General features: G+C 45.7%; 2 protein-coding genes across 2 annotated transcripts; one reads left to right on the top strand and one right to left on the bottom strand.

The window, feature by feature from the left end:
• The first annotated feature begins 2,975 nt into the window (after positions 1 to 2,975).
• LOC105890700 (proline-rich protein 29) lies at positions 2,976 to 6,175 on the top strand. Its single transcript, XM_042702732.1, has 6 exons — positions 2,976 to 3,118; positions 3,785 to 3,872; positions 4,547 to 4,659; positions 4,805 to 5,157; positions 5,339 to 5,409; positions 5,610 to 6,175. The coding sequence occupies exons 1-6, from the start codon at positions 3,047 to 3,049 to the stop codon at positions 5,639 to 5,641; spliced, it is 729 nt and encodes a 242-aa protein (XP_042558666.1). The 5' UTR covers positions 2,976 to 3,046; the 3' UTR covers positions 5,642 to 6,175.
• Positions 6,176 to 15,148: 8,973 nt separating this feature from the next.
• Positions 15,149 to 17,625, bottom strand: LOC105890776 (titin-cap (telethonin)). The gene is made up of 2 exons (XM_012816852.3): positions 17,205 to 17,625; positions 15,149 to 16,821 (listed from the first exon to the last, which is right to left on the bottom strand). Exons 1-2 carry the CDS (start codon positions 17,351 to 17,353, stop codon positions 16,431 to 16,433), a joined length of 540 nt encoding a protein of 179 aa, XP_012672306.1. The 5' UTR covers positions 17,354 to 17,625; the 3' UTR covers positions 15,149 to 16,430.
• Between the last annotated feature and the right edge of the window lie 1,690 nt (positions 17,626 to 19,315).

The following is a 19,315-nucleotide window of genomic DNA, read 5'->3' as shown; positions in this document are numbered from 1 at the left end:
TGTATGACATTCCATTTTTTATAAACAAGCAAAGCTAATTTAGGATGTATAATAATAAATGAGGCAATTTGCCTCTTGAATTGTTTTAGAATTTAGTTTGCAACTAATTTATTGCAATAACATGACCTTTATGCCATCAGTTGGCAAAGCAACAGTGCTCTGCAAGGCAGCAGTGGAAATAAAGAACCACATTATATCTTGGTTTGTTAGATATAGAAAGGCAACAGACAAGGTGGGCATCATCTTTTTTGGATTATGGATTGTCATCCACTTCATTGCTTGCAAAGGACTATGCAGTCTCAGATGGAGAAAAAAAAAACATCTGATTGATCCACTTAATCTGGTCTCAAATCACAAAGCATTTCACTCATCTGGTTCTGTTAATAGTCATTATACCGTAGTTTTTTTTTTCTGAGAGGAGGCTCAAAGAAGATTATTATTGTTGATGTGCAAACTCTGGTTGATTATCATTTTTAAAAGATGAATCCATGAAAATCTATGAAAGTCTAGTCCCATGTCAAAACTATGACTTGAGATTCGTCTCAAATAGTTACGCCATCGCAAAATGAAGCAGATGCAAGATACAACCAGAACTACAATGATGAAGGCTTCAGGGTACATATACACCAACATTGCAAGCAATACTTTAAGGCCATGAAGCTTTTTAGAGGCTAGCAGAGGCTTTGATCCTAGCTATAACCCTCTCTAATCACTCCCTCAGTAAGTTCATCTGAACTGTGAAAATGTAAACAAGCACACTCCCCAAGTGTTTTAAGTCAGCTTGTAACTTGTGACAAAACAGCAAAAACTCCAGTGTGCTTTTCTCAGTCCATAGACTGAATGTCAAATAAAGATAAAGGTTCCCACACTGGAGGACAGTATGTAGTCTGAGGTCCATTTTTACCCAAAGTCGCAGTAGTTCTATACACACACACACACACACACACACACACACACACACACACACACACACACACACACACACACACACACACACACACACACACACACACACACACACACACACAAACACACACACACACACACACACACACACACACACACTCCCACATCTCAAATAGAAGGGACTAAGACCAAACCAGTGCTCATTATAGTTGAATGTCACCTGATATTGACAGTGAGTATGTGGTAAATGTCAGACTCAATCAGATTCCACTCAGACTTAAGTATGTGTATGGGTGTGTGTGAATATATATATGTGTGTGTGTGTGTGTGTGTGTGTGTGTGTGTGTGTGTGTGTGTGTGTGTGTGTGTGTGTGTGTGTGTGTGTGTGTGTGTGTGTGTGTGCATGCACACACCTTCATATGTTTTAGAAGCAGAAGTTTAACTTTTTTGACAGTAGGTATTTTTAGTATAACTGCTACGGAATATTGTGGGCTTAAACACATGCAGTCTCTGTCACAGCCACCAAGGGACTGCAATCTGATTGGAGTTGCCATAGGAACCAGCAGAGGCAATGGCTATATACTGTAGATGTGAACATGTCTTTGAGACTGAGTCTGTGCGTCTCTGTGTGTGTGTGTGTGTGTGTGTGTGTGTGTGTGTGTGTGTGTGTGTGTGTGTGTGTGTGTGTGTGTGTGTTTGTGTGGTCATTGGGAACAGAGATTAATATATTCGACAATGAAAAACAACAGCCACACTGTGACACATTCACAGCTGCCAGCAAAACTTGTACAGCCTCGAATGCTATACCATTTTGCTTAATGTAACTACATTTACTCAAATGAGGGCATTAGCCCAATCTAAAAGGAGATGTGATGGGATGTTACTGGGCTCTGATGCAGTGTTATCTAAACTAAAAAAAGCCTGACGAGGGAGCTTTTAGCTGGGCATACTCTGCCTTTGATTATTAATACACTCTCAATACATGTTTAATAAAACATAAATATGCACTCTCTAATGCAGTGGACTGCTTCTACTTCATGTTGATGGGATTTGCATTTTCCAGTCCACCCTGTTTCCTGCTAGGTGATGGTAGTGTGTGTTATTAATGTTGGTTTTATTCTGGGAGATCACCTGACCTTAGATAATTGCCTGACAAAAACCAGCAGAGATGAGCAAAAGATAGCACATCCTAGCATATGAAGTCTGGGTAGTACTTCTAAAACTGCCCATTTAAACCAACACACCAGTCAATAATAGTGTTTTGTTTCCAGAAGAGACATGTATTAACATTTCCAGTGAATGCAAAACCGCCTGATGAATTTCTGTTGCCACTTGTGGTATTGTATTATCACTAATTGCAGACGTGGTCTTCTCCAGCTGCTGTTCTTTTTTTAAGAATCGCCCGTTTTAGATCTATTACCTTCATCCTTCTCTGTGATCTCTCGCTCTCTCTCGCTGCTAGTTCCCCACGCGGTGTCAGGGGCTTTTATAAATAGAGGCAATCCTTTCAGATTAAGGCGTGCGCCTTGATTAATTGCAGGTTTTGAAGCCCTGCCGTGATTTCGGGCGAGGACAGTGTGGGAGGGAGAAACAACACAGGGGGGAGTGTGGGACAGAGACAGTGTGTGTGTGTGTGTGTGTGTGTGTGTGTGAGAAAGACTGGAAGCCGTAATTAGTGGCGGCGGCGTACTGTGAGCGAGGTGACAGGTAAAAGCCCACCTGTCTGTTAAAATTTGAATCACTCTAAATAAGGAAACCTAACTGCCGTTCGCATATATGATCACGTTATGGCACAGGTTCGAAGAAGGACCTGTAAAGATTTCGACAGCAACAACAAACTTGCGAAGATTGCCCATTTCGATGTAGCCTACATCTCAGCAGTTGACGCGGAAGTTCCCATATGTGTTTACTTGAGAGAACAACTTTATCAGTTATAAAATGCGAGCACCGCGCACGCGCGAGCACACACACATACAATAACGGCAATTGCAGGTGGGCTGTGAAGAAACAAAAGAAGTCTGACTTTCTGTTTGCGTCCTGCTGCCTTGGTAACCCAAGAGGTTGACAAGCAAATGTGCACGTCTTAAACTGTGTTACATAAATATTTAGTCTGTGCATTATTAGTCTACATGAACACAACATGGCATGGATCGATGATAGTTATATGGGGGTTCAACAGCAGGCGTCAAACGTCCAGATTTTCCACCAACCCGTGAGTTCTGTTTCTTTCACAATCTATCTGTATTGCTCACTAAATGAATGACTGCCTTAAAAGCCTCTAAAAATTCTTCTAATATGTGTAGATCAGTCCCATTGTATCACTCAAAATATAGTCAAAACTTGTTGAGTTGATTGATATTAACATTTATTTTGTCCCAAGTTTATTTCATTATTTTCCAAGGAAGGTGTATCTTACTGGCCAACAGCATGTCACTAGATGTTGAGATAAGTTGTAGACATAATATTCGCTGTCATTTCACTTTTTAAGCGGTAACTTTCTTTCCAAAGAAAATTTCTACTTCGATACACCTCTCCCCATCGTACCATCACCAGGGAGTAAAGAAAAAAAAAGTTGCCATTTGCTGTATTTCCAGGCCTCCTCACTGATCCGTCCTGGACATTTGTGGGGGAACGGGAGGCTCATTACGCCGAGCTTTCAATCGCATCCTCCACATTGCCTGGAGGGAACAAATGTCCTCCCTCTCTCTGTGCCTTCAGGCTGCTGTGTCGGCTCTGGCACTGTTTGTGTGTTTTCAGGTTGAAATGACATGATGTAACACCCCTGCGTGTGTGTGTCTTACTCCTGTCTTACTCAGAGTTTGTGTGTCTTACTCCTGTCTTACTCAGAGTGTGTGTGTCTTACTCCTGTCTTACTCAGACTCCTCAGCCTACCACCATCCTCCAGCAGCTGCCTGCTGCCATGGCACCTCCTGCCCCTGAGGTGCGGCCCGGACATGTCAGAGAAGGTAGAACCCAATACGCTGATTGCCTGTGAGCATGGGTTAATGCATGTAGACACACAGACACACAGACACACACACACACACAGACACACACACACACACACACACACACAGACACACACACACACACACACACACACACACACACACACACACACACACACACACACACACACACACACACACACACACACACACACACACACACACACACACACACACACACACACACACACACAAACACAAACACACACCCACCAATACACACACACACACACACACACACAGTGTTAACCATGTAAGTGTTGACCAGATGTTTTCTCTGTGCTCAGAGCATGTGTGTATGTGTGGTTGTTTGTTTTGGCACCTGTGTAATTGCGGTCCTAACCTCTCGACCTCTCTTCATCCTGCCTTCCATTCCTCAGGGCCTGTCTCATTTTCAGTGGGCCGAGGCTTTGTCCCCTGTGGATTTAGATGGGGCCAATTTCCCCTCACTTACGCACTCACTCTCTCACCCCGTTATGGGGGAGAGAGAGTAGAAACAACTGCAGGGAAGACATTGGGAAAGGCTTCATGTTGAGAGTAGTGCAGCACCTAGTGGATAAAGGAGGACATTGCAGGTCATTGTATGTGTGTGAGGATGTGTATGTGTGATTGTGATTGTGTGGGTTTTCTAGATCTGGTTGAGTTGATGATGCTTCAGAACGCCCAGATGCATCAGGTCATCATGAACAACATGACCATGTCTGCTCTCAGCAGCTTTGGCTACTCAAACAGTCCAGCACCAGAGGTATCACACGCACACATGCGCACACACACACACACACACACACACACACACACACACACACACACACACACACACACACACACACACACACACACACACACACACACACACACAAGTACACGGATACTCTCTCTCTCTTTCTCTCTCTCTTACACACACACCTACAAATGCAGACATGTACACGAATACTCTCTCTCACACACTCACGGTGTGCTTGCACACTCCCACTCAGAAAGTAAATAGACGTCAAAAAACTGCTAGTACAATGTCACTCTATCTCCAGGTAGTAGGATATCCACTGCCAGTGGAGGAAGAAGACCCAGAGGTGTACCATCATCACTACCCCGCTGCTCCCTATCATGCTTACCCAGGCTGGATGCCCATTTCTCAGCCTTACAGTCAACCCCTGACCCCCGCCCTTTACACCAACTATGGGCCTCAGGAGGGTGGTGAGCAGATACAGCCCTCACAGCCTGCTCCCCCAGCACTCGGAGACAGGTGAGTGGGATTACACACACCACTACCTAGTTAGTCTTACACACTGACATATACACACACACACACACACACACACACACACACACACACACACACACACACACACACACACCGAGGTTTCATGTGTGATGGTTGTGTGTTGGTTGGGGTCTGTCTAACATACATTAATGATATCAAGCAGGAGAGCTGTCCCACCCCCTCCTCCTCCCAGTGCAACGGGGACTGTTGGAGCAGACATCCCACCTGCAACAGGTGACACACACACACACACACACACACACACACACACACACACACACACACACACAACCCTGAGCCAACAACGAAGAATAGATTTAATCTATTGAATCTATCAATAGTGATGGTTAGTTAGATTCCTGTCAAAGACTTAAGTCAAACCTTCTCTTCCGTCTGTCTTTCTTTCTCTCACTCTCTCTCTCTGCCTCATCAAGAGTACTATGACATCACAGAGAGGAGACAGTGACAGACAGGGAATGATGAAACCACTGAGTTGCATCACACCGAACTGGAGTTGCATCACACTGGACTGAAGAAACAATAAGAATATATACAGACACCTGAACACTGACGATCTCCCAAGACTATGCATACTGAATGGTCAAAATGTGCCAGTGAACATCACCCAGAAATGAATGCAACCTGCATTACTTGCATTACTGCATTACTACAATACATCACTAAACATTTCAGTAGCATATGAGGTTTGAAAAAAAGCTGTGACATCAACTAACCATAAGGATCGTGGGAATACGCATTTTTCATTATGCATTTGGCATTTTTACATGAATGATTTGTGTTACATTCTCCCTTGCTGTGGTTGGAATTGTTTATTTATCAAGGGTAATAAAAAGTCATGTGAAAATAACATTTGCAATATAATATTGATAAACACACGAAATACATGTAACCACTCACACTGAGCACAGTGACAGGGACATCTGGTGGACTGACAAAGAGATACTGAACTCAAGCGTAATCTATCTGTCTATGTTTCACTGTAGGATTGTGTGAAACAAGTTTATTTCAGATGTGCTTTGTCCAGTGATTGTCCAGAGGAGGTCAGTATGCCCCTTCCATCAATCTATTTGTGTTGTGGAAAGATCTAGTTGTAAAAAATGAAAAAGATATTTTGTTGATAGAATGCCCTTGTGTATATCTGGCATTGTGTGCTTGTGTGATGAATAACTGTGGTGCAGATCAGTCTGTGTGTAATAATTGTGAATTTGAGTCCTTGGCAGAGATTCTTTTCATCTATACTTTGTGTGCATGTGCGTGTTCTTGTTGCTATGACCCAAATAACTCCAAGGTCTGTTATGCTGCTCATGTAAGAGCTATGGGAGGTTGAGAAGTGGCACTATGCAAGAATGAATAGGGTCTGACACTGACACTGACACTGACACTGACACTGACACACACACACACACACACACAAAGGGTAAAGAAATGAAGATGACAAACACTCAGTGAAAAGGAGTTTTGGAGGAGGTCAGGGTGGCTGGCTTGAGACCAATGGGGGTGTCGGTGAGAACACAGTTGTCCAGTCAGGATTTACAATTCACAAGCAATTTATCGTGGTTTCCAGTGAGGTTATGAATAGGACTGTAGGGATGTGTGTGTGTACAAGCATGTGTGTGTAATAGGAAGGTGTGTGGTTTCTAGGAGGGAAGGAGAAATGATATAGCCTGTTTTAGGATGGCAATCTCTGAATTAAGATAGGTTTGTGCCGATAGTGTTGCAGCAGGCTCTGCCGCCCCATGAAGGGATGCAGTGGTGCAGTCTAGGAGGTCCTGAAAGGTGGCAAACTGGTTGGGGTCAGGGATAGGGGGGTTTGGGCCGAGGAACACAGCACCACAGAAACTTGGCTTACGCAACTCTGCAGGGTCGTCAGGCTGATCTATTGCAGGCCATAGGTCACGAGGTTGGAGCAGGAAGGCAGGTCCTTGGTTCCACCTGCTGGGGTTACTGAGGTTACTGTGAGTTCTTGAATTTGTCACCCTGGTTCCTACAAATACTTTGTAGTGGCAGGAGTCAGAGAGAAGCCAAAAGAGGACAGTTGTTGGGTCACTCCATAGAGTTGCCCTTTGGGTAGGGAGGATGAGCTCTGTTTGGAGGAGGTGAAGCAGCTGCGCTCCAATGCGCATAGTTCAAGCCGGGGAATGGATAGCTGTTTCTTAGGGGCGACACGAGATCTGGCCATCAGGAAGGAGAAGCTCACTTGTTGGTCATCCTCTGTGCGCATGTAGGCGACAGCACCATAGGACTGCTCTGATGCATCACAGAAGATGTGAAGGTCATGCATGGATGAGGTGGGGTCCACTGCCTGAGGTGTGAGACAGCGAGGCAGTACTATGGTGGTGAGGTTAGGGAGTTCACTTTCCCATGACAGCCAGGCTTCTAGCAGGTTGTGGGGGAGGTTTGGGTCATCCCATTCTCGTGTCTCGTGGACAATGATCTTGGCTCTCATTGTGTAGGGAAGGATATAGCCAAGGGGGTTGTATTGGCTCGCAAGAACTCTATAGATGTGACGCATTGTGGGGGTAGTGGCTTCAATTGGTCTATGCTTGTGTCAGAGGCAGTTCCAGTGGAGGCCCAGTGTAGACTCCATGGGGTCAAGAGAGGGATGATGACAGCCAGAGCTCTTTCTGGTCTGGCCTGGCTTCTGGGGGTAGGTCACAGATGACTTTGGGGTCATTACTAGCCCCCTGTCTAATCTCAAAGCCACCAGAGGAGAGGAATGTGCGAAGGCTGTGTAGGAGGTCCTTGGCTTCCTCTGGTGTGGGGAGACTTTGCAGGCAGTTGTCCACATAGAAACAATATTGTATGGAATGAGTAATGCGTTCATCGGCTTGTGTATCCTTGGCAATTCTTTGAAGAGTGTAGATCGCTCAGCAGGGGCTGGAGGTGGTGCCAAATGGGAGAACTTGCCACTCATAAACAGTTGGAGGGGATCTGCAGTCCAGGTCACGGCAGAGGAAACGAAGGAAGGGTTTGTCTTGGGGCAGGAGGCGCACTTGGTGGAACATTGATTTCACATCTCCGCTGATGGCAATCCTGTGCTGCCTGAAGCGAAGTAAAACTCCAAGGAGGGAAGGTCCTAGGGTTGGACCAGGAAGCAGTTGGGAATTCAGGCATTGATTCTGATAGGAAAAGGAGCAATCAAACACAATGCGGTCTTTCCCATTATGACGCACAATGTGGGGGGGTATGTACCAGGACTCAGGGGCATTTGCCATTTCAGATGAGGACAATTTCTTGACATACCCAGCATTAACTAATTTCTGGATCTCACTGTTATAGGTCTCCGCCTGTTGAGTATTTTGATGTAGTCGTCTCTCACAACTGCGAAGGCGGGAAATCACTGCTTCTTTAGGGGCATTTAGGGGGGCCCAGGGGTCTGCTCGGAGGAGAGGTGTGGCATAGCGAAGGATGGCATCAACAGGGACTCTGATGGTTTGGGTCTCGAGCTGGTGGAGTGCCTGTTGGTCCTGCTTAGAGTGCACAACTGCGGTCATGCTCCTCTGAGGCAATGCATCCAGCTGCCACAGTTTCTGCACATTGTGATGGATGTCATCCGGCAGGCATTTGAAGGAGATATAGGGGTCATGCAGACGGAGTCTAGTTTGCCTGAACCCGGAGAACCCCGTCTCCGGATAGCCCTATCGTGCAGACGAACGCACTGTATCCGCACACTGTATCCGCACTCCCTCGAATCGGGGGTCCAAAGTGAGTAAACTCGAAATCCGGTCACGGTTGGTGTTCGTATGCACGCTATCCGCATACCTAATTGGATTGCCCCACGTGATCGCATCATTAGACCAGCCAGAACAACGGACACAACCAGCATTATTTAATAACTGAATGGGTTGCCATGGCGCAGTGAGTGTGGCAGCCAGTTATAACAGCTCTCCAGTTTAAAAAAAAAAATTCTTCCTATTACCTTGCTACTTTTCCACGTGAATTTCCATAACGGGATTAATACAAATGTATCTATCTATCTGTTGTAGAAAAGGGATGACATTAACAAGCCACATTTTAATCTATCACTGTTTAATCTATTTGCATCAGACCATTTTTCAAAAACCAGTTTTTAAAAGTGTCAGCCATAGCCTATATGAGCAAACCTGACGTGAAAAGATTTTTTATTATACGTAACGTAGCTAACGTAACATTCATCTTTATTACAGACCGTTTTGAAACTTCTGTCTATAATACAAATCTTTTCACGTCAGATTTGCTCATATAGGCTATTGCTGACACTTTTAAAACCCGGTTTTGTAAAATTGTCTGATGCAAATAGATTAAACAGTGATATATTAAAGTGTGGCTTGTTTATGTCATTCCTTTCCTAACAACCTCGATTTAGATAGATAGATACACTTGTATTAATCCCGTTAGGGAAATTCACGTGTAATAGCAGCAAGGTAATGGGAAGATTTTTTTTTAAAGCTGGTACGACAGGCTGCCTCACTCGCTGCGCCATGGCAAACCATTCAGTTATTAAATAATGCCGGTGGTGTCCATTGTTCTGGCTGGTCTCAAAATTTACGTCCAACTGGCTAAGTAAGACCACGAAAAACTATCCACTTGTAGGTAGAGCAGCACACTATCCCAATACAAACAACTAAGCACAGTAGAAAAGTGTAAGTCACGAAAAGGAGCCACGTCATACATTTAGTCTATGTTGTTGCTGTTATAAAGTGAAGCAGTGGGGTTAATAAGGGTTCAGCCTGAGGTTGCATGCAATCACGTGATGCGATCACATGGGGCAATCCGATTAGGTTTGCGGATGGCGTGCATACGAACACCAACCCGCGACCGGATTTCGAGTTTACTCACTTTGGACCCCCGATTCGAAGTATTGCGGATACAGTGTGCGGATACAGTGGGTTCGTCTGCACGATAGGGCTATCCGGTTCTCTCCAGGTTCAGGCAAACTAGACTTCGTCTGCATGAGGCCTTAGATGAGGATAGCTCCACTGAAGGGATGTCACTGGGTGAGAATGTTCGGACAGAGCTAGCTTGTCAGCAGTGAAGGCATTGCTGATTGCAAAGGATTTCCCTGCATGGGCCTTTGGGATGAGTTTGAAAGACACGGTGGCGCCGTGAAGAGTCTGGACATCCTGTCTCACAGTCCGCAGTCTCAGGCTCTCTGGCTCTCCCACTAGCTGGAGTTCCTGGGCTGCAGGGTGCAAGAGAACTGTCCTTTCTGACCCATCATCCAGTATGGCATACGTGTCTAGTAACTGGCGTCCATTTTGCAGGGTCACTTCCACTACCTTCAGCAGCACTTTATTGCAATCACTGGGGTGGTCTAGGTAAAGGTTCTGAGCTGACCGCTGGTTGATGTCGCATAGGACCTGCAAATGTTTCCTATTGCATTGGTTACAGCACTCCTTCAGGTCACATTGGGTTGCAAAGTGGTCTTGTGCACATCGCCAGCAGCCGTTCTGCTCTCTGATCCAGCTTGCTCTCTGCTCATTGGGGAGCTGGAGGAATCCATTGCATTTACTTACATGATGTTCAGTGGATTTACAGTACGCGCAGACTGGACAGCGTTTAGATGAGGTATTAGGGAGAGGCTGACTGGCCTTAGGTGGGGAAGTTTGAGCTTCGGAGGAGGGTGCTTGATAGGAGTTTGCCTGATAGGAGTTCCTGGAACCATGGAGGATGGCTGTACCTCTGTATGGATGAGGAGGTGGTGGTGGCCTTGGTTGGACTGGCTGAGGGACTCTCTCCCTTCTTAGCTGACAGCAGGCTTCTCTTTGCAGCCAGTTGGAGAAGTCTAGGAGGTTATGAACCTGGCTGGCTCTGATCCATACTTCTTACACTGGCAAAACTGCTCACTGGGAAGTTTCTCAAGGAGGCGCTCAACGTGTGAACCACAGGTAAGCTCGGAGAGACCTTCACTGCCCATGGATTTGAAAAGACCCACTAAGACCTGGACTATAAGTGAAATCTGATCTAGGGCTCTACCATCACCTGCTCGGATAGCGGGCAAGTCCATGATGACTCGAAGCTCTCTAAGAGCAAGCTGTCTGGGTTGGCCATAACGCTCATCTAGGGCTCTACTAGCTTGAGTGTAGGGGTCTGGGGCATGAACGTAAGCCAGTGCCAGTTGCTTTGCTTGATCTACCTTTAAGTGATCCAGTAAGATATGGTATTTATAATGCTCGGACTCACCCGGGTTCAACAGGTTAGAAAGGGCCATTTTCAGCATCATATACTGGCTTTCATCCTCTCTGGTGAGATCAGGGAATGAGGGACCTTTTACCCATCTGTAGAACTGCAGTGGGGCCACAGGGGGGGCTAGAGGGTTTGAATGGGCAGCATAGGTCAGGTGGTGGTGTTGTGCATTGAGAGGCTGATACACAGGCTGGGCAGACTGGGTCATGGCACTAGGCGAGGCTTGATGAGGCAGTGTATGGGCTGAGTGCAGAGAGTTATGCAAGGCTGGGACTTGTCCTATGGTAAGGAACTGACTATGGGCAGGAATATGTGATGTATGCCAGGACTGAACTTAGGGCTGGACAGGGGGAGCCCGGCTTACAGGAGGAGGGGAAGGAAGCCGCTGCTGAAGTGGGTGTGGTGAGGGCCTATGACTACTTGTGGTACCCTGAGGTGGCGTTACAGTGTGAGGGGCCTGAGAGGATGCTGCTACCTGGGGGCCGTGGGTATCAGAGCAGGGGGCTGGCAATGAACGAGAAGGCGAGGAGTGGGTAATACCTCTAATCATGCACTGCTGGATTAGTCTGCCCTGATTTGTAACTTCTTCTAATAACTGCTGTAGGAGCGCAGTTTGAGGGTCGGGAACTGGGGCTGCCCGAGAGTCATGAGGGGGGGCTGGTGCTCCCTCAGAAGGGAGAGGTGAGGAAGGTGGACTTCTGTTCTCTGCAGGCAGTTCTGCATCCTCTGGCTCTTCCTCATCATCAGAGTCGCGCTTGAGTTGGGTTTCACAATGAGGACCAGTACCAGCGGTGTCTGCAGAGTAGAGGGGCTGTTGCTCCTGCACTGCTGCAGGCTCTTCAGGCCGTTGGCGATACTGCAGGACGAACTCATCATAGCGAGCAGGAGGTTGGGTTTGCCAGCGTGGGCGCTCAGGTTGAAGTAGCGAAGGCAGTGAATGACTGGACTCCATTGGTTATCAGGGCTCCGGCTCGAAGGACCATGAAAAGGAGTTTAGGAGGAGTTCAGGGTGGCTGGCTTGAGACCAATGGGGGTGTCGGTGAGAACACACTTGTCCAGTCAGGATTTACAATTCACGAGCAATTTATTGGGGTTTCCAGTGAGGTTATGAATAGGACTGTATGTATGTGTGTGTGTGTGTGTACAAGCATGTGTGTGTGTAATAGGAAGAGGTGTGTGGTTTCTAGAAGGGAAGGAGAAATGATATACAAATCAGCTCCAAACAATGACAGTATATACAACGGATGCCACAGCATACAAAGTGCGCTCAAGTCACACAATAAGTTGATAAATCATACCATGTGCCACATAATAATAACTGTACAACATAAAGTCTCAGCCTACACAGGCAATACATAAGCATACAAACGTAGGAGCATTCACAATTAAGGCAACAAATTAAGCTAGCAAACAATTCCACAGGCGCATCTTAGTTCATTTCCATCTCTTAACTAAAACAAGATCAGTCCATGAAAAGTAGGGCAACAATTAACTTACATGTGGTCAGATAACGCACACAGGAGGAGCACATGAAAAGCAGCATTCGAGTTCAGTGTCTCTGAGTGAAAAGGAAGGGGCTGTGGGCACAGGTGTAGCTAATAAGGTTGGTGCCAAGGTGGCAAATGATCAGGGCTAATTGGAGCTGAGTGAAACAGAATGGGGAAATGAACAGGCAGGGAAAGGCATGGCAGTGAGTCTGTGAGGGAAGCAGGGAAAGGGAAATTCTTCCAAACATCAGACAGGCAGCCTGGTGTCGGAGAACCGCTGCTGTTCAGCTCATGGTCCCCTTATGTAGTGCTCGCCAAATTCAAGACAAATACACACTCGCAACCTCATATATCAGAGACTTCACTCTGAAACAAGACAAATACACACTCACAACCTCATATATCTGAGACATTCACTCTGAGACAGAACTTCAATGTTCAATATAGCTGAGGAGTGATGCCAGTATCACATAGATTAGATATGTGTATGGGCCAGTGACTGTGTATACATACAGTCATTGGTATGGACATATGGACGCATTTGAGTCTAAATACGAGCAAATGGACTTGCAAGTACATATAGTTCATGATCTCCTCCAATCCATAATTTATACTGATGGCTTTAATTAGCAATAATAATCCTGCATGTATAGCAATATTTTATCTGCCTCTCTATTATTTACTGAAAGGGTCGTGTCATGATCTGAATAATGAAAAGGCTTATAAAACCATGGGAGATAGGGTCAAGCATCACATGTTCTAGCCATGTGGTTGGTCCTTGAGATGTGTCCAGATATGTCCAGATGTGTGAGTGTGTGTGTGTGTGTGTGTGTGTGTGTGTGTGGTGTGTGTGTGTGTGTGTGTGTGTGTGTGTACAATATACAACAGAAGTGAGTACACCCCTGTGTAATATCACTTAAAAGTCAAACGAGTCAATGATTCTCCATTCCGAGGAGTATTGAGTCTGTCGTCAGAAATAAAGAGATTTGAATCTCAAAGATTTGAATCTCAGTATTGAAAGGTGCACTGGCTTTGTATTGAGTTCCTACTGTGGGGCCTGCATTTTTAATATACTAAATCGAAACTGTTTCTAACTGGACAAAATAGCAAATGCCCTACTGTTCAACTTAGAAGTAATGCAATTACTGTAAGGTGATTCAGTTTTGAGTCTTTTCACATATAAAGCAACACTATGCAACAATTTGACTTTTTGAGGTATGATTTTATAGGCAACTTGTTTTGGTACCATCCTCAAATTCGTTTTGATAGCATAAGATCATGTGAAGGACTGATAACCACACCTGTCTTGCCCACTAGCCATCCAGGATATGCACTATGTAGTTCTGTGTTCCGGGAGGAACACCCTGCAAAAATGGAAGAAAAGCTTTCACATTTATGACATTGCCAGCTATTCTGCCAAGAGACACCAGTTCGTTTGTTGGCAAGCTTCTATCAGTGCCAACTGGACTGTTAGTGGTAATTGCAAGGTTTTTGCATGAATTGTAGGTAGTTAGCTTGCTAGTTTTGGAACAGAACTACTTTTGCTGTGAGATTGCATAGGGGTGTATTCACTTCTGTTGTATACTGTATGCATGAAGGTGTGTGTGTGTGTGTGTGTGTGTGGTATATACTGTATGTATGTTTAAATGCCTGAACGCAATTGTGCATACAACCTGTATGAACACCATGTCCACAATGTATCACTCATTCATCTAAATCATCCTCTGTCACATCTGTTCTTCACCATCTCATTTGTCAGGGGACTCTTGGCAGGACAGGCTGCCTGTCTGCGCCAACAGTAAAGACGGGGTGCAATGAAGAGGCAGTGTTCTAGAACGCGGGATGTTTCCTGGCAGCAGGCCAAAAGCAGATAGGAAAGAACAGACACCTGCACATATGATACTGTATGGAATATCCATCAGCATGGACTAAGTAGACATAAGAGAGAGAGAGATAACTGAGAGATTAAAGGGGACAGAGAGAGAGGGTTTGGCTGGGTGTTTAAGTGTGCTGGGAAACACAATGTTCTTTCCAAGGTTGGACAGGGTTTTGTTGTGTTGTTTTGGGGGGGGGGGGGGGGGGGGGGGGGTTTCTAGCACAAACTGCTGTCCTCATCAAAACCATGCTCATGTTACAGGCAGGTGAAGAATTTGTGGAGTTTATGGTGGTCAAATGCCCGGAAGGGGTATCATACTACATCCAGTATTCCAACAATGTCCTGCCATTTCAGCTGGCACAGACAAAAATGTGCATGTCATTGATAGAAGGAAAGGAAAAGAGAGCAATATGATTTTTTTTTCTGATTTTATTTTACATAGAGAAAAATAAATATATTTATTTCATCACATGAATATTCTGAAGAAGAAAAAAAACAACGGACAACAAATGCATTTAATATGTTTGTCCAACATCACCAACTGTTGAGTTAATTTCACATCAAAGCAACAACCATTTAGAGGAAGCAATAATATCAGTATGTGACAGAAGTTAGGATACTCTTCTCTCCCACACAGCTTAGTGCAAGTAACTAGAAGACACTCATTATTATAACCAAGATACATTATTGGATGTGACCTCCTGAAACACTAAAGGTTGAGCCAAAATAGAATGCACTGACACCCCACTGTGCTGTTCCAGCATGGCTGGAAGAGAAGGAAGGACTTCCAGAGGTCTGGGTGCTGACCAGTGCATTGCTGTGAAAGGGGACAGGATGCCCAGCCAAGGGACACCCAGCCTTCCCTCTTATTGCCCACAGTTATGTTCTATCTCCCCCTTTACTTTTCCATATCTACTCTCTGCCCAACGACCATATGTCTCTCTTTTCCATCTGTCTATCTCTCTCTGCCTGTCTTCATGTTTTTACTTGTGATTCCTTTTTTTTCTTTTTATATACATAGTATTCCATTCCGTTCAGTTGTGTTTTTGTTTGTTTTTAATCAACATTCCAAAAATATCAAATATAAATAGTTCAGTAGTAACAGGTTCTCCATATGGAACATTCTCTCCGTTTGGCCTTGCCCACCTGCCCCTCAGCCTCAGAGAGCTGCTTTAATCCTGATTGGCGTCTGCTGGGATTACCAAACTGCAGCTCTGGCCCTTGTTTGTCCCTCCGTGTGTAGATATAGTCTCTGACCTCACGCATTAACCATTCAGCCACATAGCTAGGACAACTGGACTTCTAACATTCCTGTCATACTGTCGGCTGCTCTCTGTCTACAGCTCTGTTCTGGGGGCTTATGGTTTTATCTAAGGTTTTACCTTATCTATAAAATAGTGCAATCTATATGTTAAGTAAAAAACCAGTAGGACCATAGTAAAACAGCTTTCAGACTTCAATGGCTTAATTTTGTCAGGCAAGTTGGATGGGGAGGGAATGAGAGCAAAGTGTCTACATTATATTGAGGCACAGTTCATTCTATATATACATACATACATAGGTCTACGCTGTCAGAAGAATTAAGCCCGTTCAACACTCCCCCGTTGGTGCCCTCTCTCACCATCTACAAAAGTCCATATTTTCTCTGATATGTTCTCCTCAACCCTTCTCTCTCTCCCGCTTTCTCTCTCTCTCTCTCTCTTTCTTCACCCTCTCTGTGCCTCCTGTGACATGGAGCGGCCCAGGGATTTGGGCGCCTTGATGAACTCCATCCGGATTGGCTTGACTGGCGGCAGGTCCTTGGTGATCTCGCTGATGGCCCTCTTGTCTGGACACGCTCCGCTGGGGGCCTGGGCCGGGGGGAAGTCCTCGGGGACGTGAGCGGCGCCACGGCCCAGCCGGAGGCCCAGCTCGGCGGGCTTGAAGATGGGCAGGGGCAGGGTGTTGCGGTAGGGCAGCAGCTGGTGCTCGCGGACGCCCGTCTCCATGGTGCCCACGCGGTACACACCTGAGGGGCAGTTCTGGTGAAGGGGACGACACTCCCAGTGGCGCGTCATTGACTCGCGGCGAGAGTCGTCTGACATCAGCATGGACTGCCTGCACAGAAAGAGATGAAGAGTGAGGATGAAGAAGACGAAGAGTGTTGAAAATCACAATATAGAACAGAATGGATACTTTTGCTTCATTCAGACCTGACTGTATAGGCAGATTAAATATGGCTTCTCATGATTCACAGTCATGTTATACCTTCATCAAGACAGTTCGTTCACACTTTAAAATATCCATTGTTTTCCCATCTGAATGAATCTTCTAGAACAGGTTTATCTGTGTATGTGTGTAGCTGTACATATCTATAAGGGTATTCAGAGTGCTTGTTCATATGAAAGTCAGTAAGTGTGGTGGTCTCTGTATCTGAATGGATTTTTAATGGTGTGTGTTTGTGTGCGTGTGTGTGTGCGTGTGTGTGTGCGTGCGCTCACCTGTCCTGGTGCTGTGTCCTCATGTTGACGCTGTGCCAGTCTGCGATGTAGCTCTCCCTCTGAGTGGGGTTCTCCTCCCGCACGGTGCAGCTCAGCTCAGCTCCCACCACCCGGCCTGCCTGCTTCTCCATGACGGTACACACCTGCATCCTGTCGGGTCTTCTGTGTGTGTGTGTGTGTGTGTCCAAAAGGTGTGTCTTCAAAGAGTTGATCCTCTCGCTGTGGCTCGGACCAGTGGAGATTTGATGAGACTCTGGCTGAGTGTGTCAAGTCGCTCTCTCTCTATCCGTCTGGTTCTCTGGGTCTGGAGACGGGTTGTCCTTGTTGTGCTCTGGGTGTCTGGAGGATGGGTGCCTGTGAGCTCTCGTCTGTCTGTTGTCTGTCTGTGTGTGAGTGACTGACTGAGGGGGTCAGGCTTTTAAGCCCCCCGCGGCGGCTATTTTTGATACATGTCCTCAGTGGCCACGCCTCACAGTACTCATTCCGGACACGGACACTCTACACCGCTTCCCATAAGCCAGTGCGCACACACACACGCACAGACACAGGCACTCAATCACAAACACGTAGTCTGCCAAGAAGCTGGCCTAAGGAACTGAAAAATCCCCTTTACATTGCCAACTCATGTACATGAGCTCCTTCCTGTAACTTGTCTTCTTGCTCACACACACCACACACACACAGAGAAACACATAAACTACATCCTCCAAAACTCCAAAGCTGATGACACATTGGGCTTTTATTTGGGCAATACTGATGAGCAACACTACTGTGTGTTAAACAGTAACACACCTTAGTTGATGATGATTCATGATTGGCAAAAGCCCATTACTTAAACTTGCTGCGTTATGTTTCAACTGTTAACTTCTCCAGCCCAACAATCTAACATAACATGCAACTAAAGACATTAGTCATAAATAAATCAGTGAAACCAAGTTCACCTACATTAATCAACATGACACATGTTCATGTTCATATGTTCTTTATTGTGGATGTGGGTTGTGTATTTGTGGAACATGATTTGGCAGCGTTAGGTGGAGAATATTCAACCTCACATAAACAAACAGCTGGAATCCCACTGAATGATAAGCATTTTCAAGCATGAAGCACACAGTTCCTTACAGCACGTCTCAGAGCAGAACTGTTCAGATGTCAGCGCATTTTACAAGTTAGTAATACAAATATAGTACCACAGTAACCAAAACACACACAGTACTCCCAAAACACAGGAACCAAAGATAGTTACATGTGTCAATACAGACCCAGATAGATATGTGTTATCAGGACTCTCTGTACCCCACAATGACTTGTCCCTTTGTGTAAGTGTGTGTGAATGAATACCAGAGCTACTCATGTGTGTGATGTACTGCACTGGCGACAGAGGTCAGGCACTGCCAGCGTCTCGGGTTGCCCACATGCCCTCTCACTCACATGCTGTCCCCTCACCGTCACTTACTGACACTCACTTACTGACACACTCCACTAAGAACGGCACTGATGTCACACTACATGCCACGTAGGCCTCGCTCAGACACACGGAACACAAACACACACACACACACACACACACACACACACACACACACACACACACACACACACACACACACTTAAAAGAAAACTCAGCACAATATAGGATTAGAAATAGGAGTCTTATGACATGTAACCATAGCAACCCAAAACACAACTTCTTAAATACATTGAAAACATGGTAGGGATGGAGGCTTGAGCATGGACACACGCACAGACACACCGGCATGCATTTCACATCATTGTCGTGATGTGGTATGCTCACTATTAACTAAAATGTTTGCATTGAGGGCAGATTAACCCAATCGCTCCTCTTCTGTTTCTTTAGTCTCCAACTCCAAGGGCCGCAGTTTAGTTGCCACGTGATGCTGTTGACAAACATGAGAAGCACTGATAACCCAGTCAACCACCATCTAGATAAAAACAGCCAGTACATTCTTAAGAAATGGATGAAGCAAATGTGCGAGTACATTTCTTAAAAAAGAAGTCACTCAGGTTTAGTGGAAAAGTGACAGCCCCCAGTTCCCTGATTATATAACCGGCTCCACGCTAGTCCCAGTCACTGTCAAGGAGGCAGACTT

The sequence above is a fragment of the Clupea harengus genome, chromosome 1, assembly GCF_900700415.2.
Source record: "Clupea harengus chromosome 1, Ch_v2.0.2, whole genome shotgun sequence".
Lineage (NCBI taxonomy): Eukaryota > Metazoa > Chordata > Actinopteri > Clupeiformes > Clupeidae > Clupea > Clupea harengus.
Note: the sequence above shows the minus strand (reverse complement) of the source record. Positions and strands in the feature narration are given on the sequence as shown.

Excerpts from the sequence above, each read along its gene's own strand:
- LOC105890776 (XM_012816852.3), bottom strand. The coding sequence starts at position 17,353 with ATGCAGGTGTGTACCGTCATGGAGAAGCAGGCAGGCCGGGTGGTGGGA. Across the intron at positions 16,822-17,204 it reads AGGACACAGCACCAGGACAG|GCAGTCCATGCTGATGTCAG; the intron begins GTGAGCGCACGC and ends CTTTCTGTGCAG.
- LOC105890700 (XM_042702732.1), top strand. The coding sequence starts at position 3,047 with ATGGCATGGATCGATGATAGTTATATGGGGGTTCAACAGCAGGCGTCA. Across the intron at positions 3,119-3,784 it reads TCCAGATTTTCCACCAACCC|ACTCCTCAGCCTACCACCAT; the intron begins GTGAGTTCTGTT and ends TGTCTTACTCAG. Across the intron at positions 3,873-4,546 it reads GCCCGGACATGTCAGAGAAG|ATCTGGTTGAGTTGATGATG; the intron begins GTAGAACCCAAT and ends TGGGTTTTCTAG.